We start from the raw sequence: 25,664 nt of genomic DNA, 5'->3' as shown, positions 1-25,664 counted from the left end.
ACCGCGCTGCACGCTGGGAGCGAACGCCGTGAGGCAGCGACTACAGCAGCAGGACAGCGGCAGCGTGGGGCATCTGCGGCTGCGATGCGGGGCGCCGGGCTGGGGATCCGCCAGCTCTCGGGTACAGAGCACCCGGGAAGCTTCGAGCAAAGCAGCGTCGCGGTGCACGGGCTCGCAGCTCCTCCAGTTGCAGCGGATCGCAGACCGGCGGCACCCGCCCAGCCCGGCCGAGGCCACCGGTGTCGGGCGTCCTTCTGCAGGGAGAGTTTGACACGCCGAGTCCGATGGGCGCCGGCCGGGGTTCTGCCCGGAGCCGCCTTGTGCAGGGTGCCTCCGGGCCCACAGAGAAACAAGAACATGGGATGTTTAAACAGACCGCAGTACATAGGGACACCAGGCTAGCTTCCGCTACTTGTGTGCCCGCCACACACACACCAGAACAGCGCCACAACACGCGGGAGATGGCAGACCTGCAGCTGGCTTCTGGATGCGCACCTGCTGCTCTTGAGTTGCTCAGACCATCACTACTACTTACGTCAAAGACTCGTAGTTTAGATGAACCCTCAAATTTTTCTTAAAATTATATCAAACAATGGTTTGGATGGGGTTTGATAATTTTATTAAATATACTACATCAGTATCTTATACTCCATGACCTTGATCGCTCACACACTGACCTGCTTAAAAATGTATTTTATAGAAAAACATCTGCAAAGTTAACACTAAAAAAATTACATATTACACACCTCTGGACAATTTGCATGTTAGCAAAAAATTCCTGTTATTACCTGACCTGAACATGTGCTTGAACAAGTAACATACTCATGAAACGACAGGCTCCTTGGAATATGGCACACCTTAAACTACTCAGGCTAAATGAAAACTAGTGCAATCCTGTTTAATTGCATCTAACAACAGAACAATAAAGCCTACACTTTTTACTCCTTTGTTTTTATTTTCCAAACCCATTCCATTTGTTCTGTTCCTACCACAAAAAAACATCCAGTAAATCCTGTAAATCCAGTAAAATCCTGTAAATCACTGTCCTTACACTGCATGGAGCAAAGTTTCTATCAGATGATCCATATTTACAATGAAGCATGCAAAGAGGGATACTGCAAGTATTTGCAATGCAAATCTGTTAAATACATTATAACTGAACAACAAGGTGTCCCTTTAACACTGCAAGTCTATAGCCTTTATCTGTGGTGGAAGTTTCCAGTGTATGAATTATAAAACAGCATACAATTCAGAAACAGAAACAAAGAATTTTGTGAATTTCTTGTCTTTTCAACAATTAAATCTTCCCGAGCTGTGTCTAGCGCCGAAACAAAAGCCAGCTGTTGAGTAGACAGAAAGCTACAGTTATTGAATACATGATCATTTCCCTCTTAGCACGCTCTTTGTTTTCTTCTTCCAGAAGTTGTAGGCGGCGATTAAGTTTGATTATCTAAAAATAAATAAAGGTTTTTAAGAATTCATTAAAAGTTGTCAGACTTTCTAGAAGCTTCTGAATAGTCATGTAAAATTAGTATCTCAGACAAAGATTTTTAAACACTTGATAATTTGACTTTCTGCCTTCAATCACTAGTGATCAGATCTTGCTGTCCCTAATAAGTAGGAACAGAAACAGAGCTGGGTTCTCCAGATTCCCAGAACAATATAGGATACGTGAGGGTAGTCCAGCAGGGGTACAGAGAGGATTCCTCACTGTATCCATTATGGATACCTTTGCAGCCACACAGAAAACGTTTCCCCGTTTTATTATCAACTAGTGCTTTACATACCTGTCGTCTTAAGGAAGCAGCATCTACAACTGTCATGTCATCTGGTGTTCCCTCAAGCATAGTATCAAAGCTGGAAAGACCAGATCTATCAAATAAGGGAGATAGTACACACAAAGATTAGAAAGTAACAGATTTTATCAACATTGTAGTAGATGTATTTTTTGGTGACGACAGAGAGAAGAATGATAAAACTTTTTTTCCAGCTTTTACAGAATCGTCTATTTCAATCGGATCCTAACTGAATAAAGCACAAACACACATGAACCAAGTTCTTGACTGAATCTAGGTATATCGCTCCCCATGTTTAAATATTTTTGAAGGTTCTCCATACAGACTTCTTGCTGTCACGTGGTCTCTCAAAAGCCTCTTCCTAGTCATTTAACTGATTAATGAAGCCTAAAAATTGCATAAGCTAAAATGCCAACATTGCAAGAAGCCTGGCAACAGATTAGAAATAACCAGATGAAGACTTGGAGAGAATTGGGTGTCTTATGCTTGGTACCTACTTAAATATCGCAAGTGGACACCTAATGAGGTTAATGATCTCAGTCACATTCATCTCAGTATTTTAGGCACAGAACTTCACAAATAAAGAGTCTAGTGCCAAGCCACTGCTTGCTCCACTTTGCATAGCTTGTTCCTAGAGCACCTCTCAGTTTTCTTAAGGTAGCGATTCAGAGAAAGCATTACTGTAACCCCAGGGTTAGTTATTATTGGTTGGGGAGTGGCAGAAAGTCTGCATAAAGTATGTGTTTGATCACCTAAACTGAATAAAATAATGTCACATCTACCAAATTCTCAACAAAATACGCCTAAAAGAATGTTTAGTATTTAATGACAGTTATTGGTCAACTTTGACTAATGTGAATACAACTAGAATTCCTGAAGCTTGCAGAAAGCACTTACGGGCAGACACTACTGTTACACTGCATGTTCTTTCATCACTTTCAGCAAACTTCTATGGAACACCCTCAGCTCAGGCAAGATTTCTGACAAATTGTCAGGTTTCCCTGTATCATTAACATTCACGGTTAATTACATTAATTACATTCACATTAACATACCACTGTTCATTAATGTATTGTTTCTAAATAGCAGTTGCTGTTTCTAAGTGAGAGATGCGTTAGTCTGGAGTTAGACAACGAGAACCTTGAGCAATACTGCATGAAAGATAGGAAGTTAATTATAGAATCATGGAATCAGTTAGGTTGGAAAAGACTAACGGTCATCTTAAAGAGACGATCGAGTCCAACCGTTACCCCAGGACTGCCAAGGGCACCACTACACCATGTCACTAAGGGCCTCATCTACACAGTTTTTTAACACTTCCAGGGACGGTGACTCCACAACCACCCTAGGAAGCCTGTTCCAATGCCTGATTACCCTCTCTGTGAAGAGATTTGATCTGTGTTTTTTTTACCTTGAAGGGTATACAGTGAGAGGGAAAACTTCTCCAGGTGGGATCAGGCTAGAAACAGTTTTTAAGTAAAGGACAAGTCAAATAACTAATTGTCTGTCAATAGTCACAGCTCTTTTAAAAACACACCATGGGACAAAAAGAAAAGAAAAGTTTTGGCAACTCCTTCTCTTAGAAAAATACTTCCTCATTAAGACTATTACTAATTTCATTCTAAGAAGACTTCAAACATTCACTTCATTTATCCTACTTATACTACTTGTAGTTCTTTCAGTTTGGGGTTTGGTTTTTAATTTCCTCAGTGATGTGGAGCTCACATTGCTAACTCAGCAAAGTTATTTTAAAGCAAACTAAAGTTAATTATTGTGAACATTCCTACTGTTAAAGAAAGTCTGCAGCTTTGCACACACGCACACATACACACACACACAAATAAAGCAGGTTTTCCTTACTACTACAGCTCCTCCGAAAGCCAAAGAGATTTCTGAGAAGGGTCTTCTTGCAGCCATTTTTTAATTTGCAGTAGATGGTAACAAAAATTAGAAAATTCCACCAGATCCAGGCTGCAGTTGTCCCTCACCATCTCTTGGGAAAAGCAGAGAGGTTCATCATTGCAGTGAGATGGGCACACCTCCCTCCCACGTCATATAAATTTAATATAAAGTCACTATATGTCACTACTGCTCTAGCAACTTCCAAACCATTCCAGGTATTACACTGGGAGGGTTATCAGCAAGAAATCCCTTGAGATAATCTCTTGGACTGTTACAAAAACTTAACTCCTGAGTTAGAGAAGAATCGCCTGCTTGCATCTAGTGTCTACATAAGCAGAAAAGGAATCTCCATTTCAATAAAGACACAGAAGCAGTGACAAATGGGAACAATAGATGTGGGGCTCTTTTTCCCCTTCATCCTGAACTATGTGTCAATCTTGCATGCAGTTTCACTGAAACAGTGTCAACCCACCAAGACAATGGCAGTGAAAAGGCGTTCAGCCCCAACTAACAATCACAGGCATATTACCGGAGAACACCTGGGAAAAATAAGGTGACCAATTCATTCATCAAGACCAATTTTTCTATCAATAACAATACGAAATTCACTGCTAAACAGCAAATACTGGCAGTATACTGCTGATGTAATTTAAGAGCCTCCCCTGACACACTGAGTCAGAATTCTGCAGCTCATTGTATCTAATAGACAAGTGAGGTCATTGCAGGTGACTTGGATGAGTAACGAGTAAAGGCCTGAAGAATCTGAAGTTGAGAGGGAGGACAGAAATAAGCAGTGTTTTAAGATAAGGACACTAGACACAAGGGAAGCAGAAGTCTGAATTTTAGAATCTAAATTAGTGGACCATGACTAACAAAAAATACGCTTTACCTGGTGTTGTCATGATGAGGGTTAGAGGAAGTGGTAGCAGCTGACCCACCACGTAACACTGGCCTACAGCAGGTTTTTGTAGATAGAAAGCACAGGACAGAAACAGGAAATGACAAAGAGAGGTAAGAGATAAACCACATAGAACAAAGGAACATCAAAATTCTTCCACTCTAGATTGTATGATGTTTAAACACAATATATCTATTTATTTTGTTGTATATTACACTCTTATTTCTCTGAAATTTAATCAACACTGAATATTTAGCTAAAACATGCAGGCAAAGTTTTTGATGATACTGCTTCATTCACGGAAGACAAACTGTTGGAACAGAGGTTTGGCGGAGGTTATCAGCCTTATAAAATAACCCTAGGAAACTTCAGGTTAAACCTCACCTCCAGATCAAAACCCCATGCAACAACAATAAAAAAAAAATAACCTTGTATCTACATATAAAAACCTGTTTAATCATCCTCTCTTCCCTCTAGGGAAATGGGAGATTTGTCTTTTCTTTATTCACCTATGCTAGACGTAATTCAGAAAACGTGAGCTAGTGTCCAGGCAGAGGTGATTAAATGCTTCAAGTGGACTGTATGAATATCCTTGCAAATGTTGCTCTTTCAATTTATTTTCCTTTTCTTTCTAGGCAGACAGGAAGAAAAGGCAGAGCTTTTTATGTTGCTGAAACTATATAATATACATTCACTTTGCAATAAGAAGTTACTGTGTTTAGAGAATACCAGCAGTACCTTCTATGGATGAAGGTACTGGACAAAGCCAGTACTATGTCTTTTTCAGTACCTCTGGTAAGAGGTATTAGTGTGCCACATCTATGCTGTGTAACAAACCATTCAAGAGCCTGGATCTTTTTTTCAGTTTCCTTCATTTTCCCAAAGCCAATAAGAGGTACTTGTACCATGCATTTAAACCATGTATACTTCAGGCTATGAAACAGAAGACAAAGAGAATCTACGTATGTGAAGATCTTTACAGCAGGTACATGTAGAAGGAAGAGGCTTGGTGCTGAGGTGGCTGGGAGCACACTGTGGCCTGCCCTGAAAATGGGCAAAGAACCATGCAAAAATATCACAACCCCTGGCTTCATTTACAAGGACTGGAATCTAGGAGCCTTAGTAAACTCTGCTATCTGATACAATACTTACTGGGATTGGGACCTACTCTAATCAGCACCAAAAATGCATGCCACAGTGTTTTTCCATCTTGTACGTAAGATAAAACAGTATCATGTGTTTTACCAAATGGAACCCCCCATTCCCAATATGTACAATAGGAGAATATCTTTACCTAAATGCATGAGGTCTTGTAGAAAGTTATTGAAAAGGTATTCCTATTCTTTAATCAGAGAAATAATCCAGCTAGCCTCAAGTCGTGTCTGATGGATGCTAAAACTAAGCACTCTGAGAAAAGAGTAAGAAATTCAGCAAACAGCAGCTATGGAAAAGGTAGCAGATTTTCTGGGCAAACAGAAGTCACCTGTAATTGGTGGATACATGAAGGCCAGCTTGTCAGTATCCAGCAGGCACTTCCCCCACCATCTGACATAGGACAGTGTCTGTGTAATTAGAACAATAAGCCTCAAATGCTCTCTTAACTCTTGGCTTCTGTGGTATTTTGTGGCAAGGTTTTACAACTGTTGCAGAATTAATCAATAGTTATTCACACTACCCATCCCCAGGAAAGCCACAGGCCTAAAAGTAGCTGAAGGCTGTAACAAGAAACAAAACTAGAGCACACTCTGGAATCTGTGCAAATCAGAAACTTGTATTTACAAGTCCTCAATCCCACTTCCCAACACAGCCAGGCTGTTAAGAAGCTGCCCTGATTTCTTCCTTTTCTTTGCAGTTACCATTTTATTTCTTTACAGGTGGACCCAAACAGATTGCCAGAATATTCTCCTGCCTCTCCCACATTTTTTACTTGCTTGGTTTTATGCATCAACAACAAAACAATCATTCTGTAGATCACACTGGCCTCATAATTGAGATCAGCAAGTTTTTTGGTAAATACAGAATGCACAAGTATAATACAGTCAAGATACTAAATACACAGCCTTCTTGTTAAAAAGGGAATAAGAATATATTAAAACAGAATTTTCTGGCTACTTCTTTCAATTTCATTCTAAACATTAAGACATGATCAGAAGAAGCCATAAGTCCAGGGCCGTGTGTACTCAACACTTCACTATTTCACTGCAAATACATCAGCAGCCTGTAACATGAATGGAATGCACAGTAATATAACTTAATCACAGTGGGAAAACAGGCAATAAGGCAATAACCAACTAAATCTGGTCTGTCTTCCACTTCTTAGAGTGGAGCATGCAGTGGAAATACCACACTAATGATGCAATCATAAACACATGGTCTGGGAGGAGAACAACAAGGTGTGGACAATCTAGGTACCTGCATCCAACTTCCGTAATTTCTGTGGACGACAGGGGACTTAGACCAGCATATTGTCTTTGTTCAGCAGAGGTAGCAGCTATGTCCACCTACTGCTGTACTTTAAACCCCCCCTGGAAATCTCAGAAAGGCTGTAAGAATGGGCAGTAGGGCTTTACAGACATGTTCTGGACATTAACTGGGTAAAAAGCTCAGCTTCTGAAGTACAGAAAGACTGGTGGACTGAAGAATCAGAGACTGGATGAAACTGCTCTCCTCGCTTGTCTTGGTGCTTTATACTTCAACATAGCAAAGGGCTACTGCTTTTCCCAGGCTCCTACACATTTGCAGACCATTTCATTTTAGTTTTGGACTGTATTACCACACTCCCAAGTCACATGTAGCCCTCTTCAATGGTGTTAACTCACATCCTATTTTATTTCTGCCATGAAAAATATCATTAACTTGCTCAGGATAAAGAATGATCTCATAACAACTCAGGATATGATTATGTGCTTGAAGTCTGACATTTAAGGACAGTGGCTTTTTAGAAACAGCTATCCTGAAGAAAGCCAATAGAAATAAATACCTTTTTTTTTTTTCCTCCTGAACAAAAAGCTATTGATTCAAAAAATGAAGAGTACAGTACAGATTTCAACACAACTCTGTTCAGATAGGAAATTGCCTTTCCTCCTGCATTTAAGACATCACTAAAACCCCCTTAAATGCATTTTTTGGTGTGTTTGCTTTTTGCTTGTTTGGTTTGGGTTTCATTTGTGTTTTTGTTTGTTTTTTTTCCTTTGTTTTGGTTTTGTTGCCTGGAGCATGAAATATCAGTCTTTAAGAGACTGACACTAGGTATAGGGCCCTCCAGTCATTCAACAGAAACTGAAACAGAAAAATGGTTAGAACTGGAAAACAAAACTGACCTATTGCCCTTGTCCAAGCTGAAGGAAATGCAAGAGTAAACAGACAGTGTAAACAGTCATCATTAAATTGTTGCCCATTTAAACAGCCAGTGCCAGCTAAGCTAGGCATAACTCATTATCTGCAGCAGTACAATCAGCACCTACCATTAGCAGTTTTAGTAGATTGGAAAATAATTTTGTAAAAAAACAAAACAAAACAAAAAGCCCAAACAAAATAAACAACAAAAAAAAGCAAGCCATGAAACAGGTTAAAAATATTTCCAGTGAATAACACAGATCTTGTTCATTTCAAAAGATCTCTTCTAGTATTAAGCATCAAATGTTTAAATAGATAAGGTTTTGAGATAGAAAGCACATTACACAGAGCAAAAGAACAGAGTGCAGGTTTGGAGCAATTTAAAATGAGCATTATTTTGCAACCATGCAAGTGGATCATCCAAATTTCACATTCCTAAGCCAGCTGTAGAATAGCGGTGGGTATCTAAACACCCAATCACAAAGAATACACTTTCACCTTATTGAAAACTTCATTGTTTTGGTAGAACTAGAAACTAGAAACTAGTTTGGTAGAACTAGAAACAGGTTTCCTGAGTCTTCTAGGAAGGTTAGTAAGAACATCTCAAAAATTAACCCAAACCAGGAAGAGTAATGCTGGTTTTGAATGATTCAGAACCCCAGAAGCTTTCTGATAACTGAAGTAAGATGAAAGTGTATGCTTTCCATGTGTATATGTATGTTTTCCAGAATCCAAGAAAACATGGGGAATATCATGCCTAATGGAAGCCAGGAATAAAACCTGTTAGCTTCAGCTGCAGACTGGGGGAAGGGTTAGAATTTCAGTCTCTATGTTAACAAGAACTCTTGGCACAATATCCATAAGTGCTATTATTCACAGACAGTAAGATGCCTTCTTTTCTGGTACCTTTAATTTTGTAAAACAAAGCAAACTTGTAATTCTATCTTTTTAGTACTCACAAAGAGAAAACGTATTACTGCTGTTCAACTGCTGACAAGCATCAAAGTTTTTTAAGTCCCAGTTTAAGAATATAAAGGCCAGTAACACTGGAGTTCTATACAAAATGTTAATGCAGGCATTTATATACTGTCAGGTCAGCAAACATGGTGAGCTACAGGAGGTGCTCATTTGGAAAGTAACTGCAAACACAGACATTCACAGTAAGATTGGCTTGATAGTCACATTTTATTAGCAAAACAACTAGAAGATCACTTAACTTCACACTACTAGCTATGAGGACTGCTGCTGGGATATTAGCAGCCAGAGGCAGAAGGCAAATTTCAAAGAGCTTCCTAGCACAGGCCACACTGATGGGCTGCAGGAGGAATGAGCTGTTCCTCACACTGTTCTTTCCAATTATCTCCTCTAATTCAATGTCTTGGCAAGCTGTAGAGGTCTCAGCTAGCCCTACACTAGAGACTAACTGTGTGCCATTTTTACCTGACCCTCTGTCCTAGCACAGTATTGAAATGAAAATTGCTTTTTGTAAATTATTTTTGCCACTGTTAGTCTTTATAGATGTTTCTGTGTTGTTAAACATACCATTCTTGTAACACTTCAAAGTGGCAAAACAGTCCAAGTGGGAAAAAATCCACTGAAGAGAACAGAAATACTGCACAATGATTGCCTTGAGTCTTGTTTCAGCTCATTACCTCACGTTAGCTTACCCATAAAACCAGAGGCAGCATTAATCAGAAGAGCAAACAGCTTCTCAGTGTACACTGGCTTTCTTGCTCTCAGCATCCAGCAAAGCCATCACCATCAGCTGTACATCAATCAGATATAACTATTCCAAATACAAACTGAAACAGCCTAAAGTCTTGATACATTATCAAGAGCAGAGTCTACAATGCCTTGCATAATATTCTACCCTGTTTCTGCATATTAGTTTTAATGCTTTATGACAACATCAGCCCAATCTTACTGATTTGCACCATTGCTCACCAACAGAAAAGCAGAAGACAAGGCTAACTAATTTGCAGGGTTAGGGTCAAGTATTAATTGCAAAAAATAGTTGACAATCTGGGAACACAAAATTGTTTGCAGTCACAGACTAACACTTCCTCTTTTGATTTTTATTTGGAAGAAAATCAAAACAATGCTATATTTGACTGAAACAGAAGCATTTTGAAATGTGAATTTTGGACAATTAAGTTGCTTATGGATAGTGGAAGCAAAGGAAAGCAAAACCAAATAATTTCATCTCATTATTTTGTCAACAAAAACCAAACTCCACTAAAAAGGAGAAAAGAAAAAACAAAAAGCAGCAAAAGCTGGCAGAATCAGTGACAACCAATCACCTGCGGTTTTCATCCAGCACATCCAACACCTGCTGGTAAGCCCTACGAGTGGAAGACTGGATAAACGACAAAATGCCACGAGCAGAGTAAAGATTAGTTCCATCTTCAGGTAACATATTGGGAGGACAGATACGAGCCTGTTGCAGTGATGGTGTCACACTGTTCGTACGAGCATAGCAAATGGAGAGAGAAATACTGTAGTCAGATTTTAAATTAAAAAAAGCTTTTCAGATACACCCCATTCCAAAATGCTTATTGCTTGCTTTTGGTTTACCCTTCTCCCACCACAGTAAGGCAAACCCCCAAATTCTAGTAGCATTGGGATCATGAGCTACATTCATATATATTCTTCAAACGCAAACAATATTCCAAGGACACAGTTTTGCTTAGTTATATAAGTTAGTTTTAGAAAGTCCTTGATCACTAAGTCTGTACCTGCTGAAGTCAGTATTCAAGTCCTCATTGATATCAGAGAGGAAAGTGTTTTAAAAGCACTGCCATTTAAAAAATAAATCTTACACTTCTCTTTTAAAAACACAAGCCTTTTTCAAATGAGGAGAATCTCACACAGCCTCTTCAACAAAATTTTTCTTCAAGAGGTGACTAAAGATCAAGATCGTATTTTGGTTTGCACTTTGATGTGCACTGAACAAAGTTTAAAGGCAACTACAAGAAATTGCAAAGCAAGCAGAGAATTCGTATCCCTGAGACAACAAATGACATGATCTGGCTTCTTGACTAGGATGCAAAAGTAATAGTTAAAATCCACAGGACTGAAATTCAAACGTGACCACTTGGATTATGCAAACCTCATCTCTGTCCGACAGAAATTAGTTCTGATAAAGTGCTTTTGATTTGCTCATGCTTCTTTACGTTCAACCTGACTTTACCCACATTTTCCTTCACACATCAAGAGAAATTTCTAATATATTTTATTCCAAGAATAGGCATTCATAATTCAACACATTTCCTTGCTACTTGTGATTTGCTCCAGCAGTTTTTGGATTTAGAATGCCAATCTTCCCGCTTTTGGTGTTATAAGGAAATTAAGCAAAGCATTAGTGACCAAGTACTTGAAAGCTGGTTTGATATTTGGATAATCTCTGGATGAGTCATGACTCTATGGATACTCCTATTTTGAAGAAAGCTGCTATGCAACTGGCTGGCACCAAGATCATAAAATAGAGTAAGAAAGAAAATTCAATTGAAAAAAGGCAGATTCAAAGCATGTTATATGTTACCCACAGGAGAGTTCAGCCATCCCATGCTTCAGGAGACATGCAAAGACAGCAGTGGCTGGTGCTTGACTTAAACTGGTCATTACTTATTACCTAAGCTGCAAATATATTTCATGCTGCTGTAGAGTACATTTGGACAACAGAAAGTAAAAAGAAGGAGACATCAATCAACATCTGTGTCTTCTTTACAACTTTTATCACTCTCCAGGGCTTGTAGAATCCATCTTTCTTCTGTATCTATGATGACTTCTAGTTTGCAATCAATGGCAATGGTCACACCCACACATTATACTTTTGAAATGCATTGGAAATGCCAATATTCACTAGAAAAATACCAAGAAGGAGGGGCAAGTACGGAAATATTGCCACTAAAGTGAGTTTGTGAAAAATTCTACTTCTTTGTGTATTTGCTGGCTTGATGCAAATGAGGGTAGAGTTGAGGCTTGAACTCACAGCAAGTTTTACATTAAAAGTAATTTTTCCTATTCATCACTTCAGAGATCTACAGAATAGGTGGAAAGACAGCTTAAGAAAAAAAAAAAAGCTTAACAAACAGTATTTAGACATACTGCAAATTAGAAGATGTTGTGGAATTCCTGTTGTCCAGAATGGCATTGCTGTAAATACCACAGTAATGTTATTTGCATATAAAGTTTTCTCTAGCTACTAAAAAAAAACAAAACCCAAACCATTTAACTAAAACTGCACAAAATTCTCCAGAAGAAAATTAAAGTTACATGTTGGATTCAATGGTCTTACACGTCCTTTCCACCCTAAATGATTCTATGTGCTGATTAAATAGAAACTCTGTATTACAGGGAAAATTCAAGGCAGGCTTCAGAACTGGATAATTCCTAGCCTCATGGTCTAGTCTCTGCACTACTTTATGCTTCTTGCTTATAAGCAGCTTGTAAGAAAAGGCCGTTTCAAGAGTTTACTTCATTTTAAGATATTATTTAATTCTTACTTAAGAGAATATTTAGTTTGTTAAATGATTTAATTATTTAAAAGATTGAAAGCTATTTGCTCCTGGATATGAGCTAAACTGTACAGCTACATGAAATTACTCATACCTTCTCCATAAAGGCTATTGCTAATTTTTACATCCTTCTAAATGTGCATAGTTTGAGAAAGGCCTCTCTATTCCTTTCTGTTTCAAAGGAGGAATAATTCCATGAAGGTCTCAAATATCAGGATTAAGGAATATAGGGGAAAAAGATACTAGCACAAGGAAAATCCTGTAACATTTAGTATGACTGCTTATCGTAAGACCTTGTGGCTATCCCCCTTCTCTCTTCTGTTTCTAGCTAAGTGGTCGTACTCCTAGGTATATTTTTGTTTCCAGCTTCTGAAAAAGAATTCTTATGTACAGCTCCAGACACTCATTTTAGTACTCCCTGGTTACAAACACTAGTCGACTCCAGAGTCTGGAACCAAAACAAACATGGAATTGCAGAAATTACTATGGAAGAGCACAGTAACATTCTACTTTATAGCTTTTTGCTTAGTAATCTCCCCTAAACCTTCTCAAAGCATGTGTGATGTAAACAGGGTTTAATTTAGGTATTTCTTGGACTTACAGTTCTGGAAGTATTAAATGAGAGGTAAACAGATTAAACTAATTAAGGTTACTTTAGATTCAACCACACACACTGTATTCTTGTTACAGAGGGGCACACCATCACCTTTTCCCCCTCAGCTTGCACGAAGAACAGAATTTCTCAAACTGTGCAACTGAGTGCTCTAGAGATGCGTTTTCCTGAGGGAAAGGCTGGAGAAGAAAAAAAAGTTCAATGCCATCCCCTTTTCCATGCACTCTTGGTGGTTTATTGATTTCCAGTGTGCAAGTGGAATCCTTGCTCTCACCACTGGCTGACAACGGCCACCAAAAAAACATTGATTCTCCAGTTATTAAAAAACAGCCAAACAATCAAGAAAACTTAAAGAAAAATGAAATTTCAAAATAGCTTTAAAATCAGTTTTTAGTTTAAGCTGCCCCTTTCACTTGCTGTCAGGTATTTTTCCCTATGTTCTTTACACAGGAAAACTATTTGGCCAAGTTTGAGAAACCCTGTAGCAAAATTAGAAATCACACATACAGTGTAGCAAAGGCGTTTCAAATTTTATATTCTAAACTACAGATACTTAGTCAGAAGATTAGTATTGCACAGAGCAACATAATTAAACACATTCTTGATTTTCATATACTAAGTAACATTTAGGCTTACGTGCAATCCTTAGTCGAAAGAGGTGACTGGAACCGTGGCATTTTATTTCTTGAGACAGTATCTGATCTGTGCCACCTTGAATAATAATTGTAATCTCTTAAGTAAGCATCCTTATAAAGGGATTGTAATTTAGAGAGCTGTCATTACTGCTACACAGCTAGACAGTTACTGTAAAGCATGTCCCTACTTGTTAGTCTCAGGGTTTTTAAAAGCATTTGAGAATTACTGTCTTTGGTGAAACTCAGCTTCCAAAAAATTCCCAGATCTGTCTCTGCATGCAACTGGATGACAAGAAGGGAAAGACAGCAGAAGAGAAACAACTGTTTGTACCATGTAAAGAGCACTGTGATAGACAGCAGCCAACTTTTTCGCTTCAACATGACAAATTATCCCAGAACATTTCATCCTGTCACTTTGTAGGTCATGCACTGGAATGTGCACAGTAGGTCTGAACGTTCTGTCCAAGGAGGACAACAGTGTCCTTGATTAAAACTTGAGTGTTATAGTCCCATTTAGAAAGTAAAGTTTTTAAAAGGCAATGCCTCATGTACCTTTCCAATGGAGTCCTCATCATGGCATCCAAGTAGACTATCATGTCTATCAAGGATGTTGAATTGAGGTATGATACAAGCATTAAAAAAACCCCCACACCAATAAACCAAAGGGTTTGGTATTTATTATTTTTTTTCATAGGAATTAATTATTTCAAGTAAAACATGGAGTCTCTTTCCTATTTGAAGATGTGAACCAGACACCAACAAGCACAGGAATAAGGAACTTATCTTTGTCAAAGACGCTATATGAACTTACAAGTAAAGCCAGTTTTGATGAAGCAGCAACGTATCGTGACAGAAATTAGAACAAAGATTATTTCTTTTAGCCAGCAACTGGAAGTGACTTTACAAGCAGATGGTTTCTTGTGGTTTTGTACCACTGGAAAAAAACAGTACTTCTAGATGACAAAGAAATTCCAAGGTGAGCTAAGTAACAGGAGTACAATTACATTTCCTGTGGTGTAAAGAATACATTTGTAGTAGAATGTACCTACTTAAATGGTCTAATTTGTCAACAAGGAAGCTAAACTTAGAAGACATGCACCACATTTACTGTGAATCTCTTATTAGAGATAGTAGTCCATGAACTAGGTGATACCTAGTACTATCTAAGGTAGCATAACTTACATCAAGCAGGTAGGTTTTCTTGTAATACCTATTTTGAGCTGTACAATAACACTTCTGCATGGGCAGCTTCTCCAAGTAGCTACCACAGAGTGAAAGCAGAATGCCTCCTTAATAATTTTGTTTGTAGAAACACTACTTCTGGTTTTATTTACATGAAACTTGCAGAATTAGTTTGGGGGTGGGGGGGGGAGTTTGGTTTGGTTGGTTTTTTTTTTCAGTATACAGCGTATGTCCTGTGGCCCAAATCGTGAGGAAACAAGAGCCAATAGATATCTTTTTCATCAAGTACAAAAGGCCGAATTTGTGTGAGCCATATAAATTCCACCATGAACACTGTGGTTTTTGTAATTTGAATTCACGGAATATCCTCCTGAGAGTTAGCCAGGTACATAGTCACAATCTTCACTTCGAGACTGACAAAACCCTGGTGAGGGAGAAATGCCAGACTTGGCATCATTGACAGTTCCACAGCATGTTCAAAGTGATTTCTTTTTTTGGATCATACTGGTTCAGAAGGTCAGAAGCAGCAACGATGACAGAAAAAGAAGCAATTTCTAGGAACCTCAACAATTTCAAAGCAGATGGTCTACACATTAGGCACAGCATATCTTCTGTCATAAGAAAACAAGTACTTGGGAGGCCAAGAGATAAATGAAGTTCTGCTAAAATACATTATCTGCAGGTTAGCAAGTGTGGATGCTGCATTGAAGATTGTTAGCTTCTTCCACATGGGCAGAAGAGAGTGCAGATACAGCAGGCTCAATATTAACTAGCTGTTATTTTTCATACAGACAAAGAGAAGAGAACCTGGATCAATGTAAAGCTTATATAATTTTCCTAAAAGACACTGATAATGGAAACTGCTTGGCATCAGAAGCTTGACATTATTTGACAGACCATGCATGCACTAGCATGGACACCAAGAGAAGTAAACTAATCTCCAGATCTGTCATAATTCCCTGGCTTTTGTAAATGATAAACTGAGTCACAGATCACATCCTTTTTAAATTTAAAGGATTCTGGGTGCATATTCTATTGCTAAGCCTCTGAAGGACTGCTAGTAGGTTCATAAACTGGGACAGCAAATAATATTCAGACCATTTAAAAACAGTAACTCTATATATAGCTACTGAGCAACAGCAAATCACACAGGTGAGTTCTACAGAATTAGGATTTTCAGATTCAAGAAGTCCAAACGTTATGTGAGAAATCTGACAGCAACTGAATGCATCCAGTCAGAGCTGATCTTGACAGTTTCTCAGATGTCTGACTGAGCAGACACAGCCCATGACTTTCAGAATACTAAACTAACCCGGGAAGCAAGGATAATGGAATTTCAAAAAATCCAAGAATTCATATACCATCTGTTTTTCCTTTAAAGGCAATACATGAAAGAGTAGCAAAGCAGAGCTGGTAACATGGCAAGGGGTAACCTTTTTTACAAGGAACTTCCATTACATGAAGGCTATCTATTTCAGCAGGCATCATGTGCAAACTATCAGATAGCCAAGTTAAGGCCATTCCTACAGTGAAATTCTAGCATGTCTGGTCCAAGAGGCCATAATTGGATGACCACAGGATACCATAGAGAACTTGGGCACTTAGTAGGCTGATAGAACATCTGGAGATAGAGTTGATCAGGACCTTAAGGACAGGAATCTAGTTTTGCCATGTCAGCAAATAGATATGACTCAGCAGACTTGAGTACCTAGACATGTGCAATCTGCAAGCTTTTATGAAACAGAAGTCTGATTAAGAAAGAAGATATGCAACAATATTCCCATGAAGATGTGGAGGAAGAGAAGGAGAATTATAACATGTCTGGAACATGCATCAGAGTGCATTTATCAGTTTTAGACTAACAAGTAGACAAATATGAAGTACATATAGTACCTCCTCGTGCTCCTGCTGTAAACAGAAAACACATTTCTGGGGCATAATTCTATTTTAGACTAAAAATAGGTAAACCGTAAGTAGGACATGCACTTATTTCCCTCTAGTTACTGAAAATGAAGTTTATGGTGATTTAACAATAGTGTTATACAGTTTACGTTGGGACAGATGAATCCCATCTTTTAGATCTTAGATTTAAGATACTTCCAACAGGGAAAGTATTCTTTACGGTAGCTATATTAAAAAAATAAAATAAAATGCCAAGTCTTTGTTCGTGAAGTCAAGCCATGATGACCATGATATTAAAATTCATATATACAAGATTCTTAAGCGTTGCATTTCAAAACAGTTATTGCCAGATGGAAAGATGCTATCTCTCAGAATAAACAGTGAATAATCAAGGATTATCATATCTAATAAAAAAAAATAAATAGATCATCATTACTTCACAAGGCACCATAAGAATTGTTACCTCAGATGGTAACAATAGATGAAGTTTCCAATTCTAAACGCTACTTGACATTTTGGTCTCAAAAAATTAAGCTATACACTCACAGATTCCAATACATTAAGTACAGAGAATAAGTAGCTTTTATTTGCTTTCAAATATTTATGAATACATATATATATATTCCTTCTTCTATGAAGGAAAACTGTGACAACATGAACAAGGAGAGAACCAGGAACATGTTGATGCACAAAGAACTCAAATTCCTGAATATTCAGGGAAGGGGACGGAGAATTGCACCAGCTCAGAATCTGAAGTAACAATTCACAGTAACTGGTGAAACCAGCTGTGAGCCCACAAACACTGCAAGAAAATATTTCATAAATGAGTCATCTCCCTAAACAAAAAACATAAAAGTTAAGAAAAATGCTGGCCTTCTGATCTTTAAAATTATGCACTTGCCACACCATACAAAATATTAGTTGGAAAACCCCTAAATAACAAGGAGATAAGGAACAACAAAAATATGCAGTAAAGCTGTATTTGTGCCCCTGCACCCTGTTGCTCTACTCACACGGAATCATTTCGGGCCAGCTGGCCATTCTGTCGAGTGGCGTTTTCACTCATGGAACGTTCTCTCTTCAGTCTTCCCACTGCACGGATCTGTGTAAAAACAGAGAAAGGAGAAGATAAAAGACAGGGAATTCCAGGAGGCACTTAGTAACTTGCATTAGAGATTTGCAAGTTAGATCTGCCTGCAGATACAAAGGCATGTTTTTGTGTTTCACAGTGATTAGGAGGAAGACAATTGGTGACAGGATCTGACGCTCATAACATGTAAAACCAAGATACAAACTTGTTGAAATCCTGTTACCTATCCATGTGATCTACTTCCTATCACCAGAGAGAAATCTAGTTCTACTGTACGAGTCTACAGAATATGTAGCTTCCTAAATATTTTTCAGTTTTAAACATGTCAGTTACCATCATCCACCTAGATCCTAATGTCATACCATTCTTTGAAGTCATTTTTCAGTTTCACTAACTCTATGTGGTGTCATCTGGTCATGAATCCAGAGGTTAACTATGCATGTTAAAAGAATCTTGTTTTCTGATAACCTGCAAATAGAAAAAAATCTGCAGCTTTCTCTTTAATCAAAAGGATATGAACTTGTAAGGACTCTGGAAGTACTCTGTAAGCTTACCGAGCATGGCAACCCCTAGCCATCTGCCAGTTAAATATGGAACTTCAGAGTCATAATTAGAACTACTACAATGCTAATAAAAATATATTTTACATTTTCCTAACTTATGTTAGCAGAAAGTAGATCTGCACCACAGTAAAGAAACCACCAGTTATTTTACTTTCTTTAGTAGAATGCTTTTCAAGTAAATTAAAAAAAACAAAGTAAGTACTAGCCTCTTCACTCTGAGGTGTCTGCTGTAGAGGTTTTTCTAGGTCCAAAAAATCTAGTGGTCGATCACTAAGTGAAATAACACGGGGAGGAGTTTTCAATGCCAGTGGTTTGAATGGAGTAGACTGAAGAAGGTCAAGGTCTGGTGGTCTGGAAAATGGAATGTCTTCACTATTACCTGCAAGAACATTAGTTGTCAACAGAAAGCAAGCTGTTCTGAGGCATGAAGGCTAATGTTCAAAAAGGTATCACATCGGTTACTTCCCCTGACTATGCTATATAATTAAGCATACCTTTAACAGGGCTTGTATGTTAAAAACTAGTGTTAAGGTCTCATAAAGACCATATTAATTAGCAATTATCTGAGCAGATTCTCTGAGAACAGCGATCCTGAATAACCCAGAGCAACATCAATTGTTACCGCAAGTGAGGGCACTTTTGATCTCAAGACATTCTCCTATTAATAGCATATTTGGTTAGAAACAAGCTGACTGGGGATGTGAATATGTCACTCTTTCAATGCATAAAATATACACGTCACACACTTTGCAAATTATAAGCAATCCCAGATCTGTCACTGTAAATCCCATGACCATAAATCCTAAAGAAGTATTAATAGATTCCACTAAATAATAGACAGATCCTTAACATAATTAGCATTCTCATTATAATTAAACATATTTTGTATGTTTAACATGTACATCCCCAGAACTTCTCATACTTACTTTAGCTTTCAGTAAATTAAAAAACATCAGGTGTAAATAAATAAAACATTTTTTTCTGCAGTAAGATAAAAAGTCAGCAATTAAATTTCCTGTTCATATTTTGTTAAATGTCTCCACTACAAGCTATACCAAAACTATCCGTGTAACATTTTCAAAGCTTAAGAAACTTCCCAAGTCAAAGTTGATGAGCAATAAATGTTTGAAAACCACAAGGCTTTTATTTAAAAAATATATATCTATAAATACTTTTGTCCATGCAGAAATTTAGGAAACTAATTTAAATTCTCACCTATTGTTCTTTTACTGAGACGGAGACATACCTGCCACTACAATCCGCTCTGGAACCTGCATAGTTACACTGGCATTTGGAAATCCTTCCTCATCGCTCTTCTCAAGGTCAGCATTTTGAGGAGCTACTTTGAGTTTTTCTGGGACCCTCATGCGCTGACTGATTCCTTCGGTGTATTCCATTTCGTACTGAAGGCGATTAATTTCTGCCATCTCAGCAGCTGGAGATGGGAATGCAGCCCCACTCATTCTGACAAAAGAAAAGCAAATCTGTAATAGCAATACAGGAAACCAGCAGAAAGTATGCAAAGGAAGCTCTTCATTTTGATTACGGGGCAAGTGGTAGGTGATCCCACATAAACAGACTTATTTTGAGAAACAAGTTATATGACAAATTTCATAGGAAGTGTGGTCAGAAGGAGTTGAGAGGTGAGGGCAATGACAGAAGAGCAAAGTGATGCTGTAGGCAATGCTCAAAGCTGTACGGAGGGTCTTCAAACTGAGCTGTGACAAAACAACCCACAGAAATTCTGCACAAGAATGTACAACTCCTGCACTGGCTAGCAGAAAAAGAAACACAAACCAACAAACAAGAAATAGTTGGTAGGATCAATATTTACATAGATTCAGTGTACAGGGATTTGAGAAAATGAAGTCTTACAAAACTGCATGTTAAAATAGGGAAACAAAAGAAAAGGTTAGGCTTGGGTGGCAGCTTTCTGCTAGATGCCAGTCACCCAGATCTCACTCCATCTTACAAGGATAAAGTTCCTTATCAACAGCCTGTCGTATCAGCTAGTAAACCTCGCATATTCATAACCCATTCCCAAACCACAGGCAACCCTGTAAACTTCTCATTCTGAATTTTTCTGCAAATTGATATCTTAACTTTTGCAGAGCAGATAAAAGATGCACAGAGAAAGAACAAGACTTTATTTAAAATTAGCGGGTTTGTCAATACTTTATATATACGTTTTCCTAGGAAAATAAGGGCATTTCATATGAAACAGCAAGGGAATTTCCTAGAAACTGGGCTGTGAGAAACCCTAATATGGTAATTACTGGGAGCTTTATCAAAGACGATGACAACTGGGTTTCCTGAGGTTTAAGGTTGAGAGAAAAATCCTGGAGAAAAACCTTGGAGGTGGGCTGGAAAGAGGCTGCTGATAGAAGCGGTGGGCTGGAAAGGGAACTCGGGTAGCTGGGAGAAGTAGCTCACCTGGGAAGTGGCCTAGCTGATGGCTCAGACTGAGATTATGGTTATGGCCTCCATTCAGAGAAGGACATCCTGCAGCTGCAGTTGGAGCAGGGCTAGAAAAGGGCTCCCAGCAGAAACTATGAGCTGCAAGGAATACATGGTTGCGAGACTCTTTTCATCCAGGCAATGGCTGAGGGGCCTTGTCAACAGCTCAAACTAAGATAACAGTTATTTTTTGGGTTAGGATTGAGAGAAATATACATTTCTATTCATACATTTACACACATGTGAATATAGTTTACTCTAGCAAGAAATCTTCTAGTGCTTGAAGTAGTTCCCTAAATGAAGTAATCTGTCTTGGCAAAAAGGCAAGTTTTGCCATGATAATTGCAAGTACATTCTTTTACTAGTTTTGGCAACAAGGCCACTTCTGCTGCTGCATGTGTGCTTTTACATGCAGAACTTAACAAACAAAATGACTCAGTACAGACCATTATCTGGCAGGTGAGACATACCGAAGCTGTTCCTCACACAGAAGCAATACTTTCCATGTTTATCAGCAAAACCCCAAACTAATAACAACCTTCAGACAACAGAAAGAAGCACACAGAAGTATGTGGATTGTGTAACATTGTATTAAATGCACACTTTTAGTATATTCAAGATGTAATCCATTTGCCAATCCATCCTGTGATCCTCAGTGTTATTTTCAGGACTTCCTACCACTAGAGATCAAATGAAAGAATCTCATTCATCTCAAAGTCTCACTGTAATACAGTAGGAGAACTAGGGGTCAGGCAGAAGGCAAGAAAGTCACTGTTCTATGTAAACTTAAAAATAAGTAAATAAATATTTAGAAATTAAATACCTGAAGTGATGCAGATTTAATCCACCTGTATTAACTTTTACTGTTTGTAAGTATCTAGTGAAAGAAACTGGAAAGACCCATTTAGTTAAAAACTTTACAGGAGTTTAAGAGGTGCTTAAGCAGCTCTGACACTTCAAAATTCTTCACATTTTACTTTGGGGGATTTCTGTTTCTACCTTTCAGTATTGCAAATTCTTGCAAGACACTGGCGAGATCAGCCAGTGACATGAACAAAGTACACAGTCTTCTGACATTTCCACACTCCAAAAGGTGCTTTTCATTTCAAAACAGTCTATGATCAGTAAATCATTCCCAGTTCCACAGGAGTAAAAATCATAATGTCAATAAAGAGACTGCATTTTAAGAACTTAAGAGTACTCAGAATATCTACTGGCAGCAGCTTAAAGAACAGTTACTGCTCACAAGAGTTGACAAAAGGTGTTTCACCACCGCTTGTTCACTTTCTCATTTGGAAATACCTGTATGGGTCTAATTTTCGCCATCAAGTATCACTATACTGCAGCAATGTTTAAACCACAGTTTTCCTAAAGCCTGGCATTGCTTTGTACATAAGCGACAACTGCTTTCCAGCTCTAAGGTAAAACACGCACAAAAAGAGGACAGCATTACAGTGGTTGCTTTACAAACTATATATATATATATATATATATAAAACTAAATAGCACTGTATGGGTTTAGCTGTACTTGCCAAGGACCTAAAGATACAATACCTCCATGTTTTCCTACTCTTGCCTACTTCTCATCTACTTTGCATATCTGTATTGCAGAACTGTATTTGCTTTCAAAGTGATTTCAATATTTACTCCTTTTACAAAGGAACAGCAAAACAGGAAACAGTGAGACTCCAGCAACAGAAAAAATATTTAAATAGAGCTTGCAAAGAAAACCCTGAGCTATTTAAAGATAACAGAAATCAAACTTACATTTTCTGTAATGTTCCTGCTACACAAAGGCATTTTATAGAATTCATGAATAATAAATTGGGGAGAAGGAGGGTTTTAAAATTGATATTTACAGAACTAAGTAGCTCTAAAGAAGCATGAAGATAGAAGTCTTAAGAATGATAAAACAATAAAAATACTATTACAATCACAGGATAAATAAAGGACAGAGCAGCTGAAGTGCAAATCACCATCAGAGGCTAGGATAAGGGAACAGAGAGCAAGAGAAGTTACATAGGATGAATTGTATGTATTCAGAAAGAAGGGTACCTCCCTCTGCTAAAAAAGAACATAAGCAGAAGAGACAGGGATGAAGCAATGCATAAGAACCTGAAGGATGACCGTTCATCAGCATTCTGGCAATAATCAGACATCAGCCATATCTGTGCTGCAACTGGGAATGTTATGCATGCTGCGGATGACCAAGTTAATCAGAGATATGTGAAACCAAGTACTGGTAACAGGACAGCTGTAACAGCACTGAGATCAGAGCAAGCTTTACAACCTACACCTAATTGTAACTTCTCCAGCTACCACGCTGCTTGTTCCCGGTACGGATACTTAACAGCTAGTCTGGTCAAGTACACATAAGCTACAAAGTGCTTCTGTGGCAAGTGTCTAAGATATCCTTTGACAAGCAAAATGGAAGAGAAGGACATGCACTATAGCACCCAAAAGACCCTATTATGGTACCCTAAAACAGTCAGAACATGTATCACAGAAGCATGTGATTGGAGGCTGTGAAATAAACAGAACAATTGGAGGGAAGGGAGAGCTGGGTATAGGCTAAATGCCAAAAGTTGCTCTGCACATTTCGGTTGCATGTGTTGAACCTTGGAAATTCATCACCCCCTCGCCTTAGCACAAGGATGATGAGAAACAAAACGTGTATCTATTACACAGGAACAAGGCAGCAGAATCCCAAGAACGTTAAGGGCTGCATTCCTTCAAGTCTGTTTTACTACAGTTGGAGGTTTTAACACAAAACATCTTTTATTTTTTCTCTCAACATTAAAAATACCGGGAATGTTAGGAGGAAAGCCATGTCCCAGTCTGACAACCATTTCTCTGAAACAACCACATACTGACTGGGTTGCGACACCAGTAAGAGCATTTAGCACAGACTGGCTGCCCCGTTATCCAAACATTTCCAGTAACAAGCCGGGAACACTGGGCGTGCGGGAGCGGGCACCGAGAGGGATGGGGCGACAACCAGCGGAGCGACAGGTGGAAGCGTTCGGGGAGACGAAGAGTGCTCCGGGATGGGGTAAAGGGATTAGGGGGGTGGGTTGGCAGCGGCGAGGCACGGGGCGAAGAGCCGGACTGGGACACAAGCAAGAGGGGACCTGCGTCCCAGGGGCACGACTGAGATGGGACACAGTCGCGGGGGGACCACACGGGTTAAGGAGGGCAGATCGTTCTGAGAGATCACGGAAAGAGTAGGCTCGTCTGCTGCAGGCCCGCGGCCAGGCCAAGGCCCCCCGGGACAACCTGGAGACGCTGCCGCCAGGCCCCGGCAGCCCGTACTCACCCAGAGCGGCAGGAGGTCGGCTGGCGAGCCCAGCCCTGCTCTTCCCTGCCGGGCGGTTCCTGCTGCGCTCCGGACTCGCGGGCGGATGAGGAGGGGTGGTCGTTAAGCTGCACAACACGCCTTCCCCCCACCGCTCAGGTAAGACGCAAACCCCAGCCTGCTTGTCCCCATCGGGTTCCCGTACGGCCTGCCGGGCCTGAGACCTCGCGTCATGTGACCGACAGAGGGCGGAAGCCACTCTCGCTGCCGCCTCGCGTGCGGGGGAGCCGGAGGGTATCCATTTTTAGTGAGGGAAGGCGGGAGCCGCGCAGGCGCTCTGGGGCGCGTCCCCCGGCTGCAGCGGAAGGTCACAGCGGGGGAGGGAGGCCGGTGGTGCCGTGTGTTTTGCGGCACAGGCCTTTGCATGGAGAGACTCTGTTTAGCAAACTCGTCCCCGAAGCTTCTTGTCGCCATCGCCCTGTCTGCGCGGCGCTTGCGCAGCGCGGTGCAGCCCTGGAGCAGGGGGCCTTGTGTCTCTGTAGCTCCTCGGTTGAGCATGGCTGTAACTAATGGTGCCCAGGGGGAAGGAACTTACTTAGGGCAACGCTGGCTTCAGAGCTGTGCTGCTCTGTGCGCAACAGCCCACTCCTGCCAGAACTGCTCCCTGCAGCCCAGCCATCTCCAGAGTGTTGACTGTTAAGAAACTGCTGTCAAGAAGCAAGAGCTGCTCAGTGTCTCTGTGGTGTGGCAGATTAACATACTGTGTAATATGCAAACTTAAAGCCTAATTATGTGTTAAGTGGGTGGAAGATCTAGCTTGGCCTGTGATGAACCTGGCACTCCACCCGTCTGTGCAAGGGCAAAAGGCCAGTTGCTTTAGGGAGCATTTTCCAAGAGCGAGGTAGTTGCCTAGCTACCGCTCAGAGGCAACTGCACGCTTCACAAACCCCAGGCCCTGGTTCAGCTGCATGCCAGACAGGCTGGTAACCTTCACAGCAGCTGTCCTATGAAACTGTGGCTTTCTTACATCAATAGCCATTGCACTAGCATGACTTAAAATGTGTCAGCAAATGTGGTTGATGGAGCCATCCATTTCCTGCCCCACTTAATAATCCTGACCAGCCAGGTGCATCTCCTTATGTCAGCGAACACTTCCAAGGGCCCCAGGTGACCCTTACAGAAAACTGACATAGCAGCATTGGCTGCCTACAAGCAGCTGTTCTCTTGAGGTGCAGGTTATATCAATTTCCTATTCCTTAAAGAAAAATAAACCTCTAGATCAGCAGATAATATTTTTAGAGAAAGTAACTTATGAGCTTTCCCTCTATTCTCCTTTATGGTCACAGTAACGTTTTGGAGGTCAAAGTGAGCAGCCAAAGTATGGGAGCATGTATCGATCCGAGGTGCACAACTTGCTTAATTCAGTTCTATACAAATACCAACAGCACTGGTCTACAGAGGGAAGTGGTCTGAAATAT

The 25,664-nt window shown here is 39.7% G+C and overlaps 1 protein-coding gene across 1 annotated transcript; it reads right to left on the bottom strand.

Annotated features, from left to right (window-relative positions):
• Positions 1-1,269: 1,269 nt before the first annotated feature.
• MFF (mitochondrial fission factor) lies at positions 1,270-24,427 on the bottom strand. The gene is made up of 9 exons (XM_061365198.1): positions 24,208-24,427; positions 19,681-19,898; positions 18,641-18,813; positions 17,795-17,883; positions 13,699-13,773; positions 10,233-10,391; positions 4,588-4,650; positions 1,788-1,872; positions 1,270-1,450 (listed from the first exon to the last, which is right to left on the bottom strand). Exons 2-9 carry the CDS (start codon positions 19,895-19,897, stop codon positions 1,319-1,321), a joined length of 993 nt encoding a protein of 330 aa, XP_061221182.1. The 5' UTR covers position 19,898; positions 24,208-24,427; the 3' UTR covers positions 1,270-1,318.
• Between the last annotated feature and the right edge of the window lie 1,237 nt (positions 24,428-25,664).

The sequence above is a fragment of the Neopsephotus bourkii genome, unplaced genomic scaffold (genome assembly GCF_033783945.1).
Source record: "Neopsephotus bourkii isolate Nb327-2 ecotype Australia unplaced genomic scaffold, CSIRO-AGI_Nbou_v1 NB_1279, whole genome shotgun sequence".
Taxonomy (NCBI): domain Eukaryota; kingdom Metazoa; phylum Chordata; class Aves; order Psittaciformes; family Psittacidae; genus Neopsephotus; species Neopsephotus bourkii.
The sequence above is the reverse complement of the archived record's forward strand: the minus strand, read 5'-3'. Positions and strand labels throughout refer to the sequence as shown.